Source organism: Bactrocera tryoni, chromosome 5, assembly GCF_016617805.1.
Source record: "Bactrocera tryoni isolate S06 chromosome 5, CSIRO_BtryS06_freeze2, whole genome shotgun sequence".
Taxonomy (NCBI): domain Eukaryota; kingdom Metazoa; phylum Arthropoda; class Insecta; order Diptera; family Tephritidae; genus Bactrocera; species Bactrocera tryoni.
The window spans coordinates 41,367,911-41,388,855 of NC_052503.1; the positions used below are offsets into that span (position 1 = coordinate 41,367,911).

At 37.1% G+C, this 20,945-nt stretch overlaps 2 protein-coding genes across 2 annotated transcripts; one reads left to right on the top strand and one right to left on the bottom strand.

The window, feature by feature from the left end:
• The first annotated feature begins 18,297 nt into the window (after positions 1-18,297).
• LOC120778534 (peptidyl-prolyl cis-trans isomerase-like 1) lies at positions 18,298-19,085 on the top strand. Its single transcript, XM_040110376.1, has 2 exons — positions 18,298-18,486; positions 18,551-19,085. Exons 1-2 carry the CDS (start codon positions 18,398-18,400, stop codon positions 18,996-18,998), a joined length of 537 nt encoding a protein of 178 aa, XP_039966310.1. The 5' UTR covers positions 18,298-18,397; the 3' UTR covers positions 18,999-19,085.
• On the bottom strand, positions 18,999-20,309 carry LOC120778533 (BLOC-1-related complex subunit 6). Its single transcript, XM_040110375.1, has 5 exons — positions 19,873-20,309; positions 19,725-19,814; positions 19,475-19,671; positions 19,262-19,422; positions 18,999-19,207 (listed from the first exon to the last, which is right to left on the bottom strand). Exons 1-5 carry the CDS (start codon positions 20,243-20,245, stop codon positions 19,162-19,164), a joined length of 867 nt encoding a protein of 288 aa, XP_039966309.1. The 5' UTR covers positions 20,246-20,309; the 3' UTR covers positions 18,999-19,161.
• Between the last annotated feature and the right edge of the window lie 636 nt (positions 20,310-20,945).

A 20,945-nucleotide genomic window follows, 5' to 3' on the forward strand; every position in this document is an offset into this window, starting at 1 on the left:
ATGTCTAAAATTGGTATCCCCACAAAACTAATACGGCTGTGTAAGGTAAGGACCACTTCGAGTTGTTCGATATCAAACGAGTTTTCAGACGAGGCGAGTTTCGAGAAAAAGGTTCTGCGGAAGATTTATGGTCGTTTACGCATTGGCAACGGCAAATACCGCAACCGATGGAACAAAGAGCTGTTTGAGATATACGACGCCATTGACATAGGTCAGCGAATTAAGAGACAGCGGTTACGTTGGCTAGGTCATCTCGTCCGAATGGATGAAAACACTCCAACTCTGAGAGCATTCGACGCAGTACCCGCTGAGGGAAGAAGTCGAAGACCTCCACTACGAACAGCGAAAAGGAAGAACGACTGTGGCGCTCTTGTAAACTCGGTTATAACCGCATAAGCGGTGTCTTCGCCCATAAAAAAGAAGAAGCCCATAAAAAAGAAGAAGCCCAAAACTCTGCTTAAAGTAAGAATTGTACTTCTTAGGAATCTTGTGGAGATGTGTATCTCTCTGTTGTTGAAAATACACTATACCATAATATCATTGGTGACAGAAAGTAAAATTTTCAATTTTCGGCTACATAACCTAAAAATCGTTAAATATACAAAAAAAAGTAATTCATGGAATTCAAAGAGATTCCCCCTTTGAGCCCAAAACAAAATCTGCATGCCTTGTGGCGGTGAAGAGTTACGAATGCAGTCAAAGTAACTAACGCCAAGGTCGTATGACTGTTTTTATTGTTGTTGGCCAACTACTAATCTGTTGGTTTGTTGGTTTACTGGAATTCGTAATTGTTGTTTTTGTCTTTACTTTTGCCACAATTCTTAGGTTTTCTGTGTCTCCCAGGCAGATTGCTTTTCTACATGCCTGACTCCCCGCTACATACCCCCGCCCGCCAACCACTTGCCCGTTTGGTCGTTCGTTGCTTTTGCCATGCTGTCGCAAAGGATTTGTGGCAGCTGATGAGGTTGCAGGCTAAATTCCTTTTTCGCATTGTTTTCATACTCTTGCAACATGTTGCTACAGAGTATAATAGTTTTATTCACCTAACGGTTGTATGTATCACCTAAAACTAAACGAGTTATATAAATTATATATAAATGATCAGGATGCCGAGACGAGTTGAAATCCGTGTGATGGGCGTGACGCCGCCCACTTTTTATGAAATTACATGTCTCGGGACCCGACCGACCGATTTCGTCTAAGTTTACTGCGCGATATACTTCTCATATTCCTTTGACACAGTGCAAAAATGGGCGAAATCGGACTACAACCACACATATTTCCCACAAGTTTAGTATATGTATATACAAGTTTGCTTTGATTGTGATCCTCTGTTTAACGTTCCACATCTTAAGATATTTTCCTGACTTCGATTCCTGCAAGTTGCAAGATTATAAAATGTCCGGTTGCAACCGAACTTAGCGCTATCTTACTTGTTGCTTTTGTTTTTGGTTTCGGCTTTGTTGAACAACACAAATTACTACAGCATACCAGGAATAAGGTTTTTCCACTTACGACTTTTCTTCCTAAACATTTGATGAATTCTCAACTTTGGGTTTTTCTGCTGTTCTCTGGCTCATTTGCAAGCAATCTTTTGCGGTGTTCTTTCTTAAGTTGTGTCTGTTGTTTCATCCCGTATTTTATGAATGTATGTAAGTAGTTGTGCAGTCGTAAGCGGATAGTAATTTTTCGGTCAAGGCGGAACTCAAGTGGAATTGGCTAATCTTCGTTTGAAGTCGCGGAAATAATGTGGCTTCTCGATTTACTTTCGTGTAATGCGAGAGCTGATGCTGTCTTTATTTAAATTTAATATTTGCTTTGTGTAATTGGATTACACACCGGAAAATGTCATTAAAGGCAAACTGCACCGACTTAGTCCTAACACACTCAAAAGTGGAGGCTTTTAGAATAATCAAGATTACGTCACAATACTTATATCCTCCATCAATTTCTTTATTTGCCAGTTCTGATAAATGATAGAGTATTAGAAAATATCTCTGTTTAACCTGCTGTAGTGGCTAAACCTTTAGGACAGTCTACTTCACCACGTTAAATGCGTTTTTCGAAACCAGACTTTCAAAGCCGGACGACGATAGTACTCGGAGACTATCGTACATATCCACTTCAAATTTTAACTGTGGCTTCATGGCATTATCTAGTAAACTACATAGAATTTTATATGCATTAAGGAAGCTTTTTTGTAAACAATTTATTAAAGTAATGGTCCTCTAGGAAGTAGTGCTTGAACAAGCCAGTTCTTCAAAAATCCTATGAACCCAATTTTTTCGCAGCTTAATCTGAATTACCTATACATATACATAGATACAGTTTGTGAGACTTAGACTTTAATGAAAATGGGTAACAACGAATGTTAACTTGACTGACGGTAAATAGTTGTGTTGAAGAGAAAGAGTTTAAACGACGAGTGTAACTGTAAAATCTGGAGATATATTCAAAGTTTGCGTCCGTTCCAAAATAATTCATGAGATCATTAGATCACTAAAGCTTCAGCCAACAGCAAGACGGCATTACTAAAGTGTCTTAGGCAAATTGAGTTCAGCGGGCATAGGCCCGCATACTGTTATGAAAAATAATGATCAAAGAAGAAATGATCAAGAGAGAAATGAGAGCATGCAATAACCACCACCTGTCGTCATTTTTGTGCACAGAATACTCAGTTAAGCTTGCCGTTATGTTTGGAATATTTGATGATCAGTGTGACGAGTTGAGTCGATTTAACCGTACGTCTGTGCATTCTTTTCTCCCTAAGAAGCTGCTCATTTGTCGGAAGCGTCAATATCGGATCTCTATAGGTTACAGCCATACAAACTGGGTTACGTATTAAGCACTTGTATGGAAAATTTTTTATTTGACAAGATACCTAGGTTGCCTTTTATATTTTCTTATTTGGCTATTCTAGGTTTTCATCGTTGATGTTATACTACATACGCAGAACGTTTTGATATACGAGTGCTATTTGTGTTGCTCACAGTAACCTTAAATATTCATTCCGAACACAAAATTTAATGCAATTGTGATCATTTTATTTACAGTAACTTAAAATATTCATCTCAGCCAAAAAATAGAATTCAATCGTGAACATTTTCCTGTCATTATTTTTTACAAATTTTGACGTGGATTCAACAACATGAACTCGATCGATGAACTTAATTCAAGTTTTGGCTTTGAAGGGCAATTAAGGACCAATTTTTACCGATGGCATGGTGAATTCAATCAAGTCGTCGATCACTCCAAGTCGAATTTCATGAAGGTCGTCCAAAATCAATTGTTGTTTCGGAAACTATTGATGCTGAGCGCAAACTGATACTGCAAGATCTTCATGTGACCAATCCTAATATGGAGACAACTTTAGTGCATTAGTGGGAGCAGGATATATTCAATATTGCCTTAACATTTTATTATGAAAAATATTTTCACGTTGGATTCCACACAACTTATCAATCGCTCAAAAAAAGGTTCGTGTCGATTGGTCGAGAGAAATGTTAAAAAACACCATAGCGGGGCTTCGAAATACGTCTATGACACCATGACAGATGACAAATCTTGGATTTTCGCGCATGAGCACGAAAGTAAACATAAGTCGACTGAATGGCTGTTTCCAGTTTAGCCGAATTCAACAAAAGTTTCTCACACACGAAGTACTTCCAAGCAAAAAGTTACACCAGAACAACGCTTAGCAGTAAATTTTGTCTGGTACACAATCATTTGTTTGTCTGTTGTCTTCCAAAAAATGAGGAAAACCAACCGCCGAAGACGGATCACTCTTTATCAAGACAGTGCGAGCTCTCATACATCGACTGAATCGACTGCATTTTCCAGGACTAAATGCATCGATTTGATAAGTCATTCATCGTATAGTCTTGACTTGCGATCGAATGTCTTCTTTTTATTCTCGTATCTTCTGGAAATTTGTCCCAGATTATTGTACAATTTAAGGGTATACACTGTCTTAGACATTCCTGCTAACAGGATTTATTACTGTTTTGAGACCAATGAAGATGCTCGCTGAAGCTCTTTGAGACATTTACAGACTTGTTGTTCTGAATTCGGTATTTGACGCCATTCCAGCGGGTTTTTTTACTTCCATAAGCTTTGATAAACTTTTCGATGATAAAATTACTTCATCTTCTTTAACAAAATTTCGTTCCAATTACTACACACTTCACTGACTTCATATAACAACCACTCTCAAACGGTATTCTGCAGCAATTATGAATTGTTGATCAATTGACTTTCCCACAGGGTGCTTTTCTGTTTGCTACTTTTTGTTAGCATTTGCTGTTGTCTCATCTCTCCAAATGTATAAAAACATATTTCAGGATTAGTACAATAACGAGCCCGTTATTGATTGAATGAGGCAGGTTTGCCGCAGGAGATTGCTTTAGTGGCCGGCAACAAAGAACGGACAAGGTAAAATATTTTCCAACTACACACACACACATACACGCACTGTGATAATTGCTCAACAGTGAAACGGATGAATGCAATGAATGCTGAAAATGGGTAAGCAATAAGTTGAGTCCGTATCTGTGGCCAGAAGCTAAACTAGCAGTTTCGATTTGAATTCTGATGAGGTTGCCGCACCACACCGCCGCAGACGGAATTTTACGATTTCAATTTATCTACAACGTACAGTGCACAAGTAAATGCAACACCAACAACAACAGCGGCATTAGAACCAACCGGGGTCAATGAGGCACACATCGGTTGCAGGTATATGGTACGTCTGTGTGTGTGTGTGTTTGAAAATAATCAGGTATAATAGAAATGAAGGCTTCGGCATTCATTGGCATTGGATAACTTGCGATTAGTCATCTTAAATAGCAACAAAATAAGATGCCAACAAATCGGAGGATTATAATGTATAAACGTGCAGTGTGGCGCAAGAGTAGCAGAGGTAAACTGCCCTCAAACGTGTTGTTGTGAAATTCATTCGCAGTGCAGAAGTAAATCCGAAATTGTTACGTATTTTGTTGTTGGTAGTATTGGGAATCCCTTTTATTAAATGGATAATTGAATGAAAATGACTTTTGGCAAAAATAATTTATTAATTGAAATTTGAATTGTTATTTATCTGAAATACTTTTAGCTCTGCTGCTCCACTACGAGTATGCAAAAACGAAGAGTAAATGTATCGAGTGCTATCGAAGAGGATATTTACATATTCGAAACACATAGATTTGCGGACATTTGAAGTGCTTTTGAATGTCGGAAACAATTTCAGTGGAAATAAAAGCAATAGAAACAAATTAAAAATAGAAGCAGTATTGAGTATACGATATTTATATAGCACAAACATTAGGGATGTTCATAATTTTTTTTACCGCAAAAACAAAATTTCCAAAGATTAAAAATCGAGTTCGACATTTTCTTCTTCTTTACTTGCTTACGCGTTTATAGCCGAGTTAACAACCGCGCGCCAGTAGTTCTCCCTTTTCGCTGTTTGGTGCCTATTGGGGATACCAAGTGCAGCTATTCTTTCCAAAGGTAATGCAGGTTTTCCTGTTCCGCTGGCTAGTACTGAATCGAAAACCTTCAAAGCTGTAGTGTTCTCTTCCATCCGGATTTTATATCTCGTTCCTCCTCTGCGTCCTCGCCGCGCACCCTAGAAAAGTGACCAACACTTGTGTAAGATTCGGTAGGCATGTGGAGCCTGGGGTCACGGCTAAGAGCGGAATCTTCAGCGGAGCCACTCCGACATATACGGTTTAAGAGTTCGCTGAAGTCGGAATGCAACGTCTGTTCACCAGAGATGCGAGCGGAAGTTGGTCTTGAAACAAGCGGCCTTGAAGATATTAAGATATTGTACTCTCTTCTGTTATCAGATTTTTTTCATTTAACAAATATTGAATCAAAAAGGCTTAGTAAAGCTCCTGGGTTAATATTTTCCTGTGTTTTTTCTTCACTATGCTCATTCTTCAAATAGCCTGACTCCTTATTTTTTCAACTATGAAAGAGTACAAGCTCTGGTGTAACTGCCGTCATTGGATCACAAAACCAGCAAAGATCTGTAGAACAGCATCCCAATCTCTACAAATGGTGACCTACTACTTGATGGCTTAAAATATCCCAGGGAAGAACAATTACTTGCTTCAACCGTTTTGCAATTAAACTCTTCCAATAGCAGTTTCGTCTAGCGAAGGCGCATTTGTTGCCAGTAGCAATTTCTATAAGCTCTTTCCGTAGCTACTGTCGAAATACGAAACACGCAGCTAAGAACGGATTTGATCTTATTGGTTGGATTTCCGCAGCTTACCTCGCCAGAAGATCGGCCATCTCATTGCCTTTGATACTAATGAAATTGTACCTGAAGCATCCTTTGACTATCACTTCGAATGACAATAGGTTGCACGTGACAATACTTTTCTAGAATAATTGGCGTAAACCGTAGCTTGAAAATAGCTGGAAAACCTGCAAATGAACCCTGACAGTTTGGTGTGTTGTATCACTAGCCCAGCCCCAAATCCCATCTATAATTTTCGATTCGTCAATATACCATAAAGTGGAATCATTTCATTCGCAATGTTAAAGGTGATCCATTCCGAAGTTCCCTACTTTTCTTTAAAGAAAAAACACAGAAACTTATAATTTAACGGATATTATCTCTTTCAAATGTTGGCCGCGGCTACGTCTCAAATAATTCACTGAGTTCGATGACTCGTTCGACCATTTCGACTGGTAATTGGCGAATGACTTTACATATCCCCACAGGAAAAAGTCTAACGGTGTGATACCCCAGAATCTTGGTGGCCAATAGACTGACCAAAACGTGAAATTTTCAGCTCACCGAAGTTTTCTCTCAAGAAATCCATAGATTGATGTGAAGTGTGGGAAGTAGCGCCGTCTTGTTGAAATCAAATGTCGGCGAGATCACGAGCTTCAATTTCAGGCATCAATTTTTGAAGAAATATATAGTAGACCGATGATTCCACCGGCCTACAAACCACATCAAACCGTTGTTTTTTCTGGATCAAATTGTAACTCTTGAATCTCTGCAGGTTGTTTTTCGTCTCAACTGCGGCAATTTCACTTGTTTATATACCCATTCAGCCAGAAATGGGCCTCATCACAGTACAAAATTTGGCTCGAAAACGTCGGATCTTCTTAGAACTTTTCAAGAGCACATAGAGCGGGTTCAGTTTTGCATAAGCTGTTTTTGTACACTTTCAATTTAAGATCTCGACGTAAAATGTAAAAAAGTTGTTCCATACGTCAGTCCGAGTTGCTGCGAACGGCGCCGAATCGACTTTTTCGTAATAAAGTTGAACGCTTTGTAAACGTTGTTCAAGCGTTAGTCTTTCTACGATGAAATGCCAGATAATACTGGACGAAAATAATGTAACAGCTTGACTCAACCGTAATCTGTCAAAAAAAGGCTATTGAAAAAAGCATATCTACTTGGATCGCCCTTTATGAATAACATGGACAGTACGGATTGTATGACAGCTATGTGCTATAGTGGTAATTTATTTGGAGTTTGTACCATTGCCTTGGACAATATTTCACGCCAAATTTCATGAAGATATCTGAACAAATAAAATAAGAACTTGATTTGTATCGTTGTCCGAATTGGCAACTTTCGAAAAATGCGCAGCTTCTTGCGAACAAAAGTATGCGGTAAAATTTTACATCGATATCTCAAAAACTGGGAGCCTGACGGGTATGGCTAAATCGAATCTGCACATCATGCTAACTTATTTATAGAGACGTGAATAATACAAACTTAGAAGTCTGGCTTTAAAATCGAATTTGAACAAAAAATAAACAGTTCTTATACAAAACTTTGGAGCAACCCTAATATAAGTATTGGAGTACACTCATACATAACAGTTAAAAAAATAGTTCGATGCCATTTCAACGAAATTTTACACTTCGCAGACAGCTTTAAATGCACATCTCAAACGCCATAAATCATGCGCTATTTGATAAAAAATTTTGATTCTATGACAGTGGCATAAATTAAACAGACATGCAATATTATTGAGAAATATTTGTATAGTTTTTATTATGACAACGCCAAAATTTAACTACAAGCGCTAAAAGTTGCCTATAAAAATAAAGTTTGTGATGGAAAAAAAAAATTGCCATGACTAAAAATTGCAAAAAAATGTTATCAAATATTTCAATATATTTATTTGATAAACACCACTTTGACATTTCTATCGCGCAAAACTCAATATAGAAATTCCTTATTTTAAAATTGCAATTAATTGAGGGCTTTTACATATGTGCTATGTGTTATTTTTGAATATAATTGCCTATTTAGTAGATAAAAAGTAGCAATTTAAGTGAACAGCTTTTGTGATATGTATGAAACAGTTTGTCATTTGAATAGATTCAGTAAGATACTTTAAAAAGCCACAAAGCTGCTTGAGAAGTTAAATTCATATTTTAAACTTTACTTATTTTCTACTTTTAACTAGTTTTTGGAAAAAATCAATGAATGTTCCGACATTTTGAATATTCATGCCGAAGCTAACTACTTTTCTTCAGCAGCCTTCACAAATCTTCACAAAATTTTGTACAGACTATTTTCTAAGGCAGCACTACAACCTTTGAATAATCAATTCTGATCGGACAACGACCGGATATAGCTGTCATTACAAACTAAACGATCAAACTCAAGTCCTTTATGGGAAACTTTCTCATTTCACGAAATTTTTCACACATAATAATCTAAAGCGGAGTGGGATTCTTTTACATATGACTCAAACAGCTTACGACTTCCGGCCGTAGACCAAGTTCTTCTGGGTACCCAAAAAACATCCGTTGGAAGGCGAGCTAAAGCTATGAAAAGGACACAGCAGCCTCGGATGAGACACGCCCGCTTTGATGACGACCACTGAAATGTCCGTTCCATTTATTGGGTGGGTGCCGTTGTCCAGTAGTTATATGTCCTCGTAAGAGTTCTATAGAGCGTGCTGTGTAAAAGATTAAAGCACATGGTTAGCAAAGTGATTGGACCTTATCAGTGTGGCTTCAGGCCTGGCAAATCTACAACTGACCAGATATTCACCATGAGCTTTAGAAAATACCCATGAAAAGAGGACCGACACATCACCGATAAGGTAAGGTAAGGTCGTATATTTTAAAGCTGCTTTTGACAGCATGAAAAGGAGTTGCCTTTATGTCGCTATGTCTGAATTTATTATACCCGCAAAACTAATATGATTGTGTAAACTGACGTTGAGAAATACCAAAAGCTCCGCCAGGATCGGCAAGGACCTTTCCAAGCCGTTCGATACCAAACGAGGTTTCAGACAAGGCGGCCTTATTGCAGGAGAAAATAATTCGACCTGCAGAGCTGAACAGAGAAGGTACAATCTTTTACAAGAGTGTACAACTGCTGGCGTACACCGTTGGCATTGATATCACTGACCATAACAACCGCGCCGTTAGTTCTGCTTTCTCCTGGATGGACAAAGAAGCGAAACGATTGAGTCTGGTAGTGAACGGGGGCAAGACGAAAGATCTTGTCATCAATGGTTGTCGCATTCACGACTCGGCTGCCACGTCACTATTGAGTCATAACTGCGAATATAATTTCGTCTATCTTGGAAACAGCATTAACACCAACAACAACGTCAACCTCGAAATCCAACGCAGAATAATTCTTGCCAACAGATGCTACTTTGGACTAATAAGAAAATTGAAAAGAAAAGTCCTCGCTCGACGTTACGAGTTTTCGAGAATACCGCAGACGATGAAACGATGAGTTGTACGAGATATACGACCACATCGACATAGTTCAGCGAATTAAAAGACAGCGGCTACGATGGCTAGGTCATGTTGTCCGAATGGACGAAAACACTCCAGCGCTGAAAGTATTCGACGCAGTACCCGCCGGGGAAAGCAGAGGAAGAGGAAGACCACTACTCCGTTGGAAGGACCAGGAGGAGGAGGACCTGGCTTCGCTTGGAATATCCAATTGGCGCCACGTAGCGAAACGATGGCGCGCTGTTGTTAACTCGGCTATAATCGCGTAAGCGGTGTCTACGCCAATAAGGAAGAAGAAGAAGGCTCGTTGCATCTGTTCCAGTGGTTTAATACGGTAATACCATTTACACTTAATATTGTAAATGATTGATACAAGTACAAATATTTGTCAATGGTATTTTTTGAATTTTGAATTTTTTAATATTTGACATTTTAATGGTCAACATAACCATCACCTATCTTGAGTCTCAGCATTCATTATAGGATAATATTCGACCGAATCACCGATGTTCCGCTGGCAATGAAGAAAATATAGCACCCGTAGCTGAGAGTGTACACGAAGACTGTGGAAAATCGAGTTGGCGCCGTTCGCCACTTCCCACACTTCACATCAATCTATGGATTTCTTGAGAGAAAACTTCGGTGAGCAGAAAATTTCGTTTTGGCCAGTCTATTGGTTGAACGAATCATCGAACTCAATGGATGGATCATTTGAGACGTAGCCGCGGCCAACATTTGAAAGAGATAATCTTCAAAAAAGTAAATGCCAAAGAACTTTCTTCATTCATGAATTATTTTTACTTTTGACATCCATCCGTCCTAATACTGCTATGTTTTAAGTTGGATCAAACTGCGCAAAGTGTGTTGAATATTACTAAAATCGGTTCATTAGTTTAGAAGTTTACCCCGGACAAAACGTGACACATAATTCTTATATACATATGTGTTGCAGTTTAGAGTTAGCTAACCACTCATCCGCAAAATGCAATTCCAATTCCCACTTGACAAGTTAGTATACACTTTTTTTAACGCTAACAACTTCTATAATTGACAAAGCAGCAATTAATTGCTAAAATTTTACAATTTTCCCGCAATTGATCGAAACTAAGTAAGAACTCTTAGTGCTAAATCTCACAGCAACTTAATATTCCATGCAATGAATGATAATCTATCACTTTGCACCATTAAAAGTCGAAAAATTGAAGAATTTTCACGCTCGAATTGATGCTTACAACGAGCACACACACATACACACACACATTATTTGAAAATTTCCAACTTCCGTTTTCGCCAGCACACAATAATGCAAACGATTCTTCCCAACCATTGGTTGCAGCAATATTCTTCTTCTTCCTTACTTATTTCTATGATTGTTGCCTGCGTCTGCATTTCATATTCTTTCCGTTTTCATTTCTTGTCGGAGTGAAACTTTTAAGTTATAAAATTGTTTTACGTCAAAAGTTTGAGAAAATTTTCGCAAATTGCATTTCGACCACTAATCGCCGCATTCCGTTTTTCTTCATTCTACACATCTTCTTCCACACTTTATTGCACACACACAGCCGAGCCGGGCCGCCGTGCCTGGCGGGGCTTTGTTTGCGGCATTGCATTGTGCTACATTGTTGTTATTGTTATTGCAGCGAGCGCAGTACATTTTCACACCACAATAACGGACCGCAGTCAAATTTCAGTTTTTACCTCCTGCCACCAGTCTGTGCAAGTCTATGTTTTCGTTATTGGGTATTGAACGCTGTATGAACCGCGTCTGGCCATTGTAATGCTATCGAACGTTGCAGACGGCGTCAATATTCTTCCACTCGCCACAGTGTGTTGCACTTTTCAATGAACTCTAACCGGTCGTGCTGCTTCCTAAACAGCACAATGTTCGCGGTGGGCGTGGATTTTTTATTATCTTTCATTGTGTTTTCTTTTCCATCTTCCGTAGTCTCAAGCAGCTTAATCTCATCACATCAATTCATTTATGCAGGAAATCACTTTGGTTCGATTTTACTCACCATAACCCGGTCTGTGTTCTTTTCGATCCATCTATTGACGTTTTTATACCATTTATAATGGTAGAATGTTAAAGGGCATTAGAGAAGCACACATTGTTGTGCTTGTGTGTCATAAAACTTTGAGAAAAAAGAATAAATGAAGTCTTCTTTAGAACTTAACTTAAATTTAGTTGAAAATGCAATAAAAAGTCACGACTTTTAGTTGAAAAGTTCAGTTAAAAGAGAATAGTAATGGAAGGCTCTGTTCGTCATCGAATGATCATCGATAAAAAATTATACTGCAGAATTTATTAGGAAGATTCATGGGCCGATTGTGTTCATTCATGTTGGTACAAGCTCTACGGATAGTGCATTATCATCGTTTAAAACCCATGAATTATTTTTCCACAATTGCGGCCGATTTCGACGGATGATCAGAAGCAAACGCCTCAATACAGCCAAATGGAACACCTTATTGATCGTGTGTCCTTACGGAACAAATTCATGACGCGCTAAACCACCAATATCGAAAAAAACAATGAGCATCACTTTGATTTCTGAGCGGATTTTGCGTGATTTTTTTCGTTTTGGTTGGCTATTTTGCCACCATTCCGATGGTTATTGACTGGTTTGCATGTAAACCCATGTGTCATCGTCAGTTATAATGCTCTCCATGAATTTGGCATCGGAAATCTCAGGATCCAGTTTGTCCAAACGTCCTGCTTTGTGGTGAAGGTACTTCTTCTTCCTTCTTTATTGGCGTAGACACTACTTACGCGGTTATAGCCACGTTTACAACAGCGCGCCAGTCGTGCTTCCTTTCCGCTGTTTGGCGCCAATTGGAGATTCCAAGTGTTGCCAGGTCCTTTCAACGGCGAGGATGTCTTCCATTTCCTTTGATTCCCCCGGCGGGAACTGCCAGGTCCTTCTTCACCTGGTCGGTTGACATGATCTAGCCAGCGTAGCCGCCGTATCTTAATTCGTTGAACTACGTCCATGTCGATGTACTTATATCTCGTAAATCATCCGCAGAACCTTTCTCTCGAAAACTCGTAACGCCGATGGATAAAACCCAAAGTTGTGCAATGAGTTTGGGACCCGCCAAGTAAAAAAATAACACAATGAAAAGGACCCCACAGAATGCAAAAGCAAAAAATAAACGATCCCTTTAAAATCCTACCAAAAAGACAACATAACCTTTTGTTAGTGTCTATCGGCCTTCGAAGTGGTTTGAGCTGTTTCATCTTTCTTAGACCATGATCTCTTGCAGTATACATTCTTGTAAACCAATTTTTGTCGTTATTTCAGCGCACATCACTTCTTTGGCGTTTGATAACCAACTCACAATGCAAATTTCGTTCCGTAAGAACATGGGATTAATCCTAGACTAATCTTATAAAAGGTTGCGTTGGCTAAATTTAATATTTCCGCAATCTTTAATCGTTATACGATTGTTTGCATCAACCAACGACTTTACTGTATCCCCATCGACTTCAAGACCACTTCAGCCGCTGTTTTCTAAATAGTTTTTAACCGGTCTTGCAACATAATGCCGAGCGTTGTTGTGAAGGAAAATAATTGCTTTATGTCTGTTTAAATGTACTGCTTTGACGGGATCATGGTCGGCGTATTGTCTTACTATGTCATCGACATGATAAGGAAAGATCTCTTGATTTTCTTAAGATGCGGTTTCGCTTCAAGCAAGTTTCTACAAAAACATCGCAGCAAAAACTGCTTGGAGAGGAATTCATTATGCAAAGACATCAAAAGGCATCTCGTTATAGTCCGGAGTGCAGTATTTTGGCATGTCTGAAGCTTTCTTATCTGTGTTTCACTGCAACCAGGCGACCATATTTGTGTGACATAGTCGGAAGGGTTCCCCATTAATGGTTTCACCGAATTTTAGAAGCTCAAATACAGCACGACCTTTTGATCCTACTAAATACAGATGTTCGGCTTTGCCGTTGAATTTGCTGGTTAGTTATCATAATTGATCCATTCTTCAGCACCAGTCACAGGATTTATTTTCGTAGCGTTAAAGAAATATTCCCGTCTTACAAAGTTGGACTTTAACGTCTTTTGGCTTCAATTCACATGATACCCTATTTCCTTGCTTTTAATTGTATCTAACAGCTTTTTCACTTTTTGAAATGGCTGCCTGTGTGACTATCAAAGATTTTGCGAGATCTTCACGTGCTTGGCAACAAATTTTCATCGAGTAATGCTTCAAGTTCCTCGTCTTCAAAGTTTTTTGGGCGCACAGGACGTTTTTCGTCGTTAATGTTAAAATCATAACTTTTAAAACGTTTCAAAAAAAACATTTTTTTCTACAACACCTCTAGAATATTGTCCTACATTTTCAAGTTGATCTGAGTAATAGTTTCAAGAACTTGTGCTATCTAGGCTAAGTTTTTCTCAAAACTGTGTTTTTGAAGTCAGTTCGCAAGATTTCTCGAGAACTACTCAACCAATCTTCATGAAATTTCACTCAGGTCTTTGAGATACAATTCTTAAGGACATGAACTTGGACGAAGGAGTTTTTTCGATTACAGCTATTTGCAAAAAAAAAAATTTAGCGAAATTTTCACTGATATTTTCATTTTTTTTTTGCAAAAATGTCAGCCAAAAATTCAATTTTCGTCTTTTTCCTTCGTCCAAGTTCTACGTTAAGGTTTTAAGTAAAATACGTATTTTTAGCTCTTTAGATAATCCAGTAAGAAGTTATACTGCCAACGCGGGCGCATCTTTTTTCCGAGGGCTCACCGGAAATGGCGTCACAATGGCCGAATTCAGAATATTTTGTTTTCAAAAATTTCAAAATTTCTTTCTTAATAGTGTAACAGTAAAAAATTTTTAATGAGAAAAAAATTATTAAAAAAAAATCTGTTTCTTACCCGAGGAAACCCATGTAACCCCGTAAACCACTTTCGACTTTTGAAATCGCTCAGACAATAATACAAGACATACATACATCTACATCTACATACATACACTACAAGTTAAGTCCAAGAAAAGTTATGAAGATTTCCATGGTATCTTACATGTTCCAGTTAGATTTACTGCTATTGTGCACATGTAGAAAAAGTAGAAACTCCCACCTGTGCAAGTATTACCTCAATATTCACATCTTTTGCATATGTTATCAACGTAGGTGACTCTAACATCACTCCCCTTTTAACGCGTTGGTTGGGTCTTTTCAATGACCTAAACGACAACCGCCAAGTAACGAACCTTTTTGTTGACAGATGTGGGCCGTACTGAATAAAAAGCAACGTAAATTCTTGTGCACATGAGTTAAAGTATATCATTTGGTCTTAAAGACTAAAGAGCTTTAGATACCCAAAAAATCAGTTATTGTTATAGGACAAAGCTTAGGATGTCTCTATTCATAATGAAATTAGGCAGAGATTTTTTATTGCACACACCGTAGAATAATCTACCTTTTATGCATTTATATGTAGCTTTGCTTTGTCCAAAAACTAAATGCGTCACACATAAATACATAGAAAGTAAACCTTCGCCGTACCTTGTGCCCCGTGAATACAATCCATTCAACTGACTCTGGACAGCAACCACAACTATCATGCAAATGCATACATATGTACATAAGTATATACTTAGGTATAACATACAAATGTGTAAATAGTATACAAACAAAAACAAGAAGAACACATGCGCTTCGATTGCGCCGAAGCTAGAATACCCTTCATAAATAAAAATTGTTCATGCAAGCGCTTGCTTCCGATCGTTCAGTTTGTATGAATTCATTCAGGGTATAAATATTAGCTTAACAAGCATGCAACCAAAATTAAAGAAAAAAAAAACAAATACGCCACAAAACAAACACCGACAAAAGGAGTAAGAAAACTTTCTGTGACGAGCTCATGTCAAGTGTTGAGCCCTTAGACATTCCAATGGTCTGGAGCTTGTGTCCACTAAACGGCGACGTATGCATACACTATACGTGAATATAGAAGTACATGTAAAGGTACATTCATATGCAGAAGCTATACATACTTATGTCTACTTAAATTTCATTGAATTATTATCGCAGCAAGAAGACTAAATGATACCGGTGACAATCACAACCATTGTCTGCATTTGTCGCTTTTGTTTATTTATCTGTGTTTTTGTTTACCTTTTTTTATGACTTTGAGACAACAACATTTTGCTTTGTATGAAATTAGTCGAGTTTTTATTTTCTACTAATAATGGGGCTATCATTACAATAATTTATGAGTATATATGTAGATATTATTTCGTTTGATTTCTTCTAGTTGAGAAGATTGAATAAACTGATGCAGGAGGCACCAAATGTATGTATATAGGAATTGTATATGTAATTGGTAACTGGAGACGTTTTTAAACAAGTTGTAAGGTTCTTCAACTTCGTGCTAGACACAATGCTCAACCTTAACCATTGAAAGATTTATTTATAGAGGTAAACCCGTTCGTATTACGCCAATCAGCTTTTTACATAGCGTAATTCATATGTGTACATATGTATGTAAGCACACAAAAAGAACTCATTCAGAACTATTTCTGAAGTGTAGCACATTCCATAAAATCATGTAAAAACGAAACATTATCATACACAGATAAGACTTAGATTGTATAGAATATAATTTGAAGGGAGATATAGAGGCAACAAGTTACCTGTTTCATGTTGGGGATGTTTATGAGTATCCATAGCAGACACATATGTATGTATGTATGGACTGACTGTCATCAAACTATAAAAATTATTGAAAACGCTCACAAAGATCTTCATTTTTAAGGCAGAAGGGGGCATAATTAATATTTGATAACAAAACAACTTTTTCGAACGTTTTCATATTGTGCACCCTCCTTGGTTTGCTAAAAACCAGTGTTTCTCCAGATATTGACAAGATTCCAAGATTTTTATCTTTTGGATGCAATCATGCAAAAAAAAAAACTATTATAAGTAAATGCAAAAAAAAAGATATTTTTCGTTAATAGTATACTATAAGTAAATATATTATAATTAATTATGAAATAGGTACTTACAGTTAAAATGCCACTATTCTTAGTATCCGCGGGCTAATAATTTTTATTAGTTTTTAGACAGGTGAAACAGGTTTCGCATTCTTTTATGCTGCATTGTCGCACGTAACATTTTATGAAAGCAGATTTGCAAACATAAGACAGAAAACTAATTAGAGACACTTCACTTATTTTTTTCATTATATTTTTTTATTTAAAGATTTTTTTCTAAAAAGAAAACCACACAACTCAATCAACACATTTTTTAATTCATCATCATGCACAAGTATTTACATGCAACATATGTACATTTGTTGTTATTATTGACCTTGACCGCATTTGACAAATGAAATTAGCATTACTTTTGTCCACTTACTGCTTTGGAGGGGAGAACTTAGTTTAAAAATTTGGTTGTCATTTAAAACACCTTAACTAAATATGCAATATATGGATATATAAATCATATCCAACATACTTATACTGCAGTATATATGTATCTACTTGCAATTGAAGGTACAATGTCGGTGATTACTATTTCATGAATTCGACTTTCACTTTTCTTCGAAAACACTCTCGCTTGCCCTAGCTTTTGCCGACACTCATCTACCACCCGCACTTGTATGCACCGCCCTTATCGGCATTAAATGTTATGTATTAATGAAGAATAGGATCTCGCACATACTCGTTTTATACACTTCCAAATATTACATTAGTACTGCGGGTTCTGAAAAGGGTTCGATGTCTGCCTCTTCATTTTATTTGGGTAACACAGCTGACACTAAAGCAGGGTTATTGTTTTTTCGATTGGAAATTGTAACAATTTTTTAACGCTCCAACACTAGTGCACTAGTTTACAAAAATTGTAAATTTAGATAAAACAAACAATTGCAATAAAAACGCAAAAAATAATAACAGAATCATCGCTTCCTACGCTTTCTTGAAGCATTCTTGTTTTTCGCTGGAATCTCACTTCTTACACATACGTCTTCTTCTACATTTCTTTATGTCTCGTGCCTTAAAAAACTGCACAAACCGAAATTTTGTTGATGTAGAAATCTATTGCACTTAAGCACTTAAAATAACTGATTGCAATAGGAAATTGACCCGAAATCACAAACCACTTGAATGTGTTACATCTTTCGATTTATATGTTTGCTCCCGAAATTCAATGTTATTTTTCCGCAAACTAAACTTTACGCATAAGAAGAAAGTTGATGAATGAAATAAAGTTATGAGCAAAGCAAATGATTTTGACATTCCTCCTGTCACGCTATTCGAGAAACGCGAACAAAACGGATTGCATGTAAATGCGAATGACAGCGCCATCTGCACGTGACAACTAGTATAAGAGACAAAACAAAGTAAATAGTGACAAAATAAAATATGCAAATATCTTAATACTTTTATGGCATATTTAGAAATAGTAATATTTCTGCGATGAAAATTAAGGAAAAGTTAAAAACAGTGTTGAAAGAATAAAATGTATGTGGCTAGAAAGTAATCACAGTGGCTTTTGTTCAATCTGGTAAGGTTCAAGCATTAACTGTCTGGCAAGCTTCAATTGTGACAGCGTTTTGTTTTGGTTTTACTTTTACTTGACAAACTTCGCAATATTTTACATTAGAAATACTGAATTAAACACTCTGTATAAATAAATAAAAATGTTAGCTACGACTAGTAATACTTCTGGTACCGGTGCCGGTATTCCGGACAAAGCATGGCAGCCACATTTTGTAACACTTGAAACAACGTAAGTTCTAACAATATTTTGACACTATCTTGTTATTAAACGTGCGTGTATATTTGTGTTATAGCATGGGCGAAATTACAGTAGAGCTTTACTGGAAACATGCGCCCAATACCTGCCGCAATTTCGCTGAACTATCACGTCGTGGTTACTACAACAATGTAGTTTTCCATCGGATTATTCGTGATTTTATGATACAAGGCGGTGATCCAACTGGCACTGGACGTGGCGGCACTTCAATTTATGGCAACGAATTCCCTGATGAAATTCACTCAGATCTTAAGCATACCGGTGCAGGTATATTATCAATGGCCAACTCTGGGCCCGACACAAATGGTTCGCAATTCTTCATCACATTAGCACCTACGCAGTGGCTAGATGGAAAACACACAATATTTGGACGAGTGTATTCAGGAATGCAGGTTGTAAAACGTATTGGCATGGCGGAGACTGATAAAAATGATCGACCGGTAGATAGTGTGCGAATAGTTAAAGCGAAAGTAGAAAAATACTAATTGTGCATACAACTATTTTATATTTCTATAAAATTATGTAGTTCAGATATTCATTTTTATAATAATTTTAATAACTCGTTTATAATACTATCAATAGTGTGTGTAATTAAATAAGGGGACAGGCGGTTTTCGGTAAATTACCATTTACCACCAACGGTTGGTCCTACATAGTGCCATCCAGCATATCCACAAGGCGCTTGATTTCACGACTAAAAGTAACCAAAAATGTATTCAAAATATTCGCGTTTTATAAGGTAACTTACATCCTTTGACCTAGCTGCTCTGTTGGCTTCATAGACTTAGTAATTTCTTCTGTTTTTGCCATTATGGTGTACATGCATTTGATATTAGCATCCATACTGTCGGTAAGTTTATTTACCGCGTTTTTATGCACCTCCACGTTATCAGCAGTAATTGAAGATATCTATGCAGCGTGTTTTATTATAAAATGTTTAAAATACTTGCAATATACTTACTGAATGCAGCAAATTGCAAAGGTTTTCCATCAAATTATCCACTGACGCAGCCAAATATTGCGCTTCGATCTCAATGTCATTTAAAACATTCGCATCAATTTGAGGTCGCTGAGTTTGCAAGAAACGACGTGTAAGCAAGCCACCGCTCGCATTAGCGGCGGAAGGTGTGCTATTATGTGAAGCATAACTCTGTTGATCTGTAGTTCGGAACTTATAGATGAATATAGAATATTAGTTCACTTAAGCTTACCACTACGTATTTTTTCCTCTAGATTGTCGGCCACAAAATGTCGCATTTGGCCATCTGTACTAGTCGCACCCTCCAACTCGTAGGGAAAAGCTATAACAATAAAAATTGTTGTTTAGAAAAATCAATATTCAGTTTCTCTTGGTTTTACAGGAATCGCAGTGCAATGAGTTAGGCCGCATAGGTGTTTTATTATCCTCGTACGAACTGTCTTTGGAGTTTGAATTATCATCCTCATCATCGTATTCAACACCTGGTTGGCCAATAACGGTGCGTTCGGCTTTATCCCCTTCTGCACTTGCACGTTGTATGCGTTCTATCCCTTGTGCGGAAGTATCCCTATCTGGATATTGTGCAAGAAAAGGAATTTCACTGTATGATGAAGGTTCCATAGCGCTCGGTGGAGTCTTTCTAGTTCTTTGCTTCGTGCGCTCTATTGGACTGTTATTGTCGTCTTCTGTTGTGTCTGGTATACCATAGCGTGGTCGGATAGGAATGTCTTGACTTCTACGGGACATTTCCATAAAAATAAAAATTTAAATTTATAAACACATCTCATTAGTGTTTTCCACAAGAGCACAAATTGATTGATAAATGAAACACAATGCAATCAGCTGATACATAAACAGCTTAACCCGTCAAAATTACAAGATTTTCTATTTTTAATCCCAAAATCTTTCATTAAAAATTTCAGACCAATGTGGTATCTTTTTATAAATTTTTAATCCGGTCTTCAACATAAATTCTTTTTTTTATATAATATTTGGGTTAAAATTTAATAAAATATTTTTGATAAGATTATTGGGATTAAATAACATATGTTTTACGTGTTATAACATAACAGATAGATAAGAATACAAATAATAGTACTACATGATGTTTAACATTAATGTGTATTATAATTTCAAATGTACATATATCGCATATACCTAAGGCCAATATGATAAAACCATTTTTCCTTTTAAGATATCACGTATTTTGTGATCTTCAATAACAATTTTTCTCAGTGTAATCATCAACTTGAAGTTGGCTACATTTTATTGGACATTTATACTTCAGGAGTAATGGCGATATTATTCAACTTGATAACAGACATAAGCGTAAAAGAGACAGGTATAGTGAAATATTATATTGCCATCGTCGCGTGTTAGGGTTGTGTGCTATAAAATTATTTTGTGAAGGAATTTTGATAGTTTATGATAACTGTTAGTATTTGGAGAATAA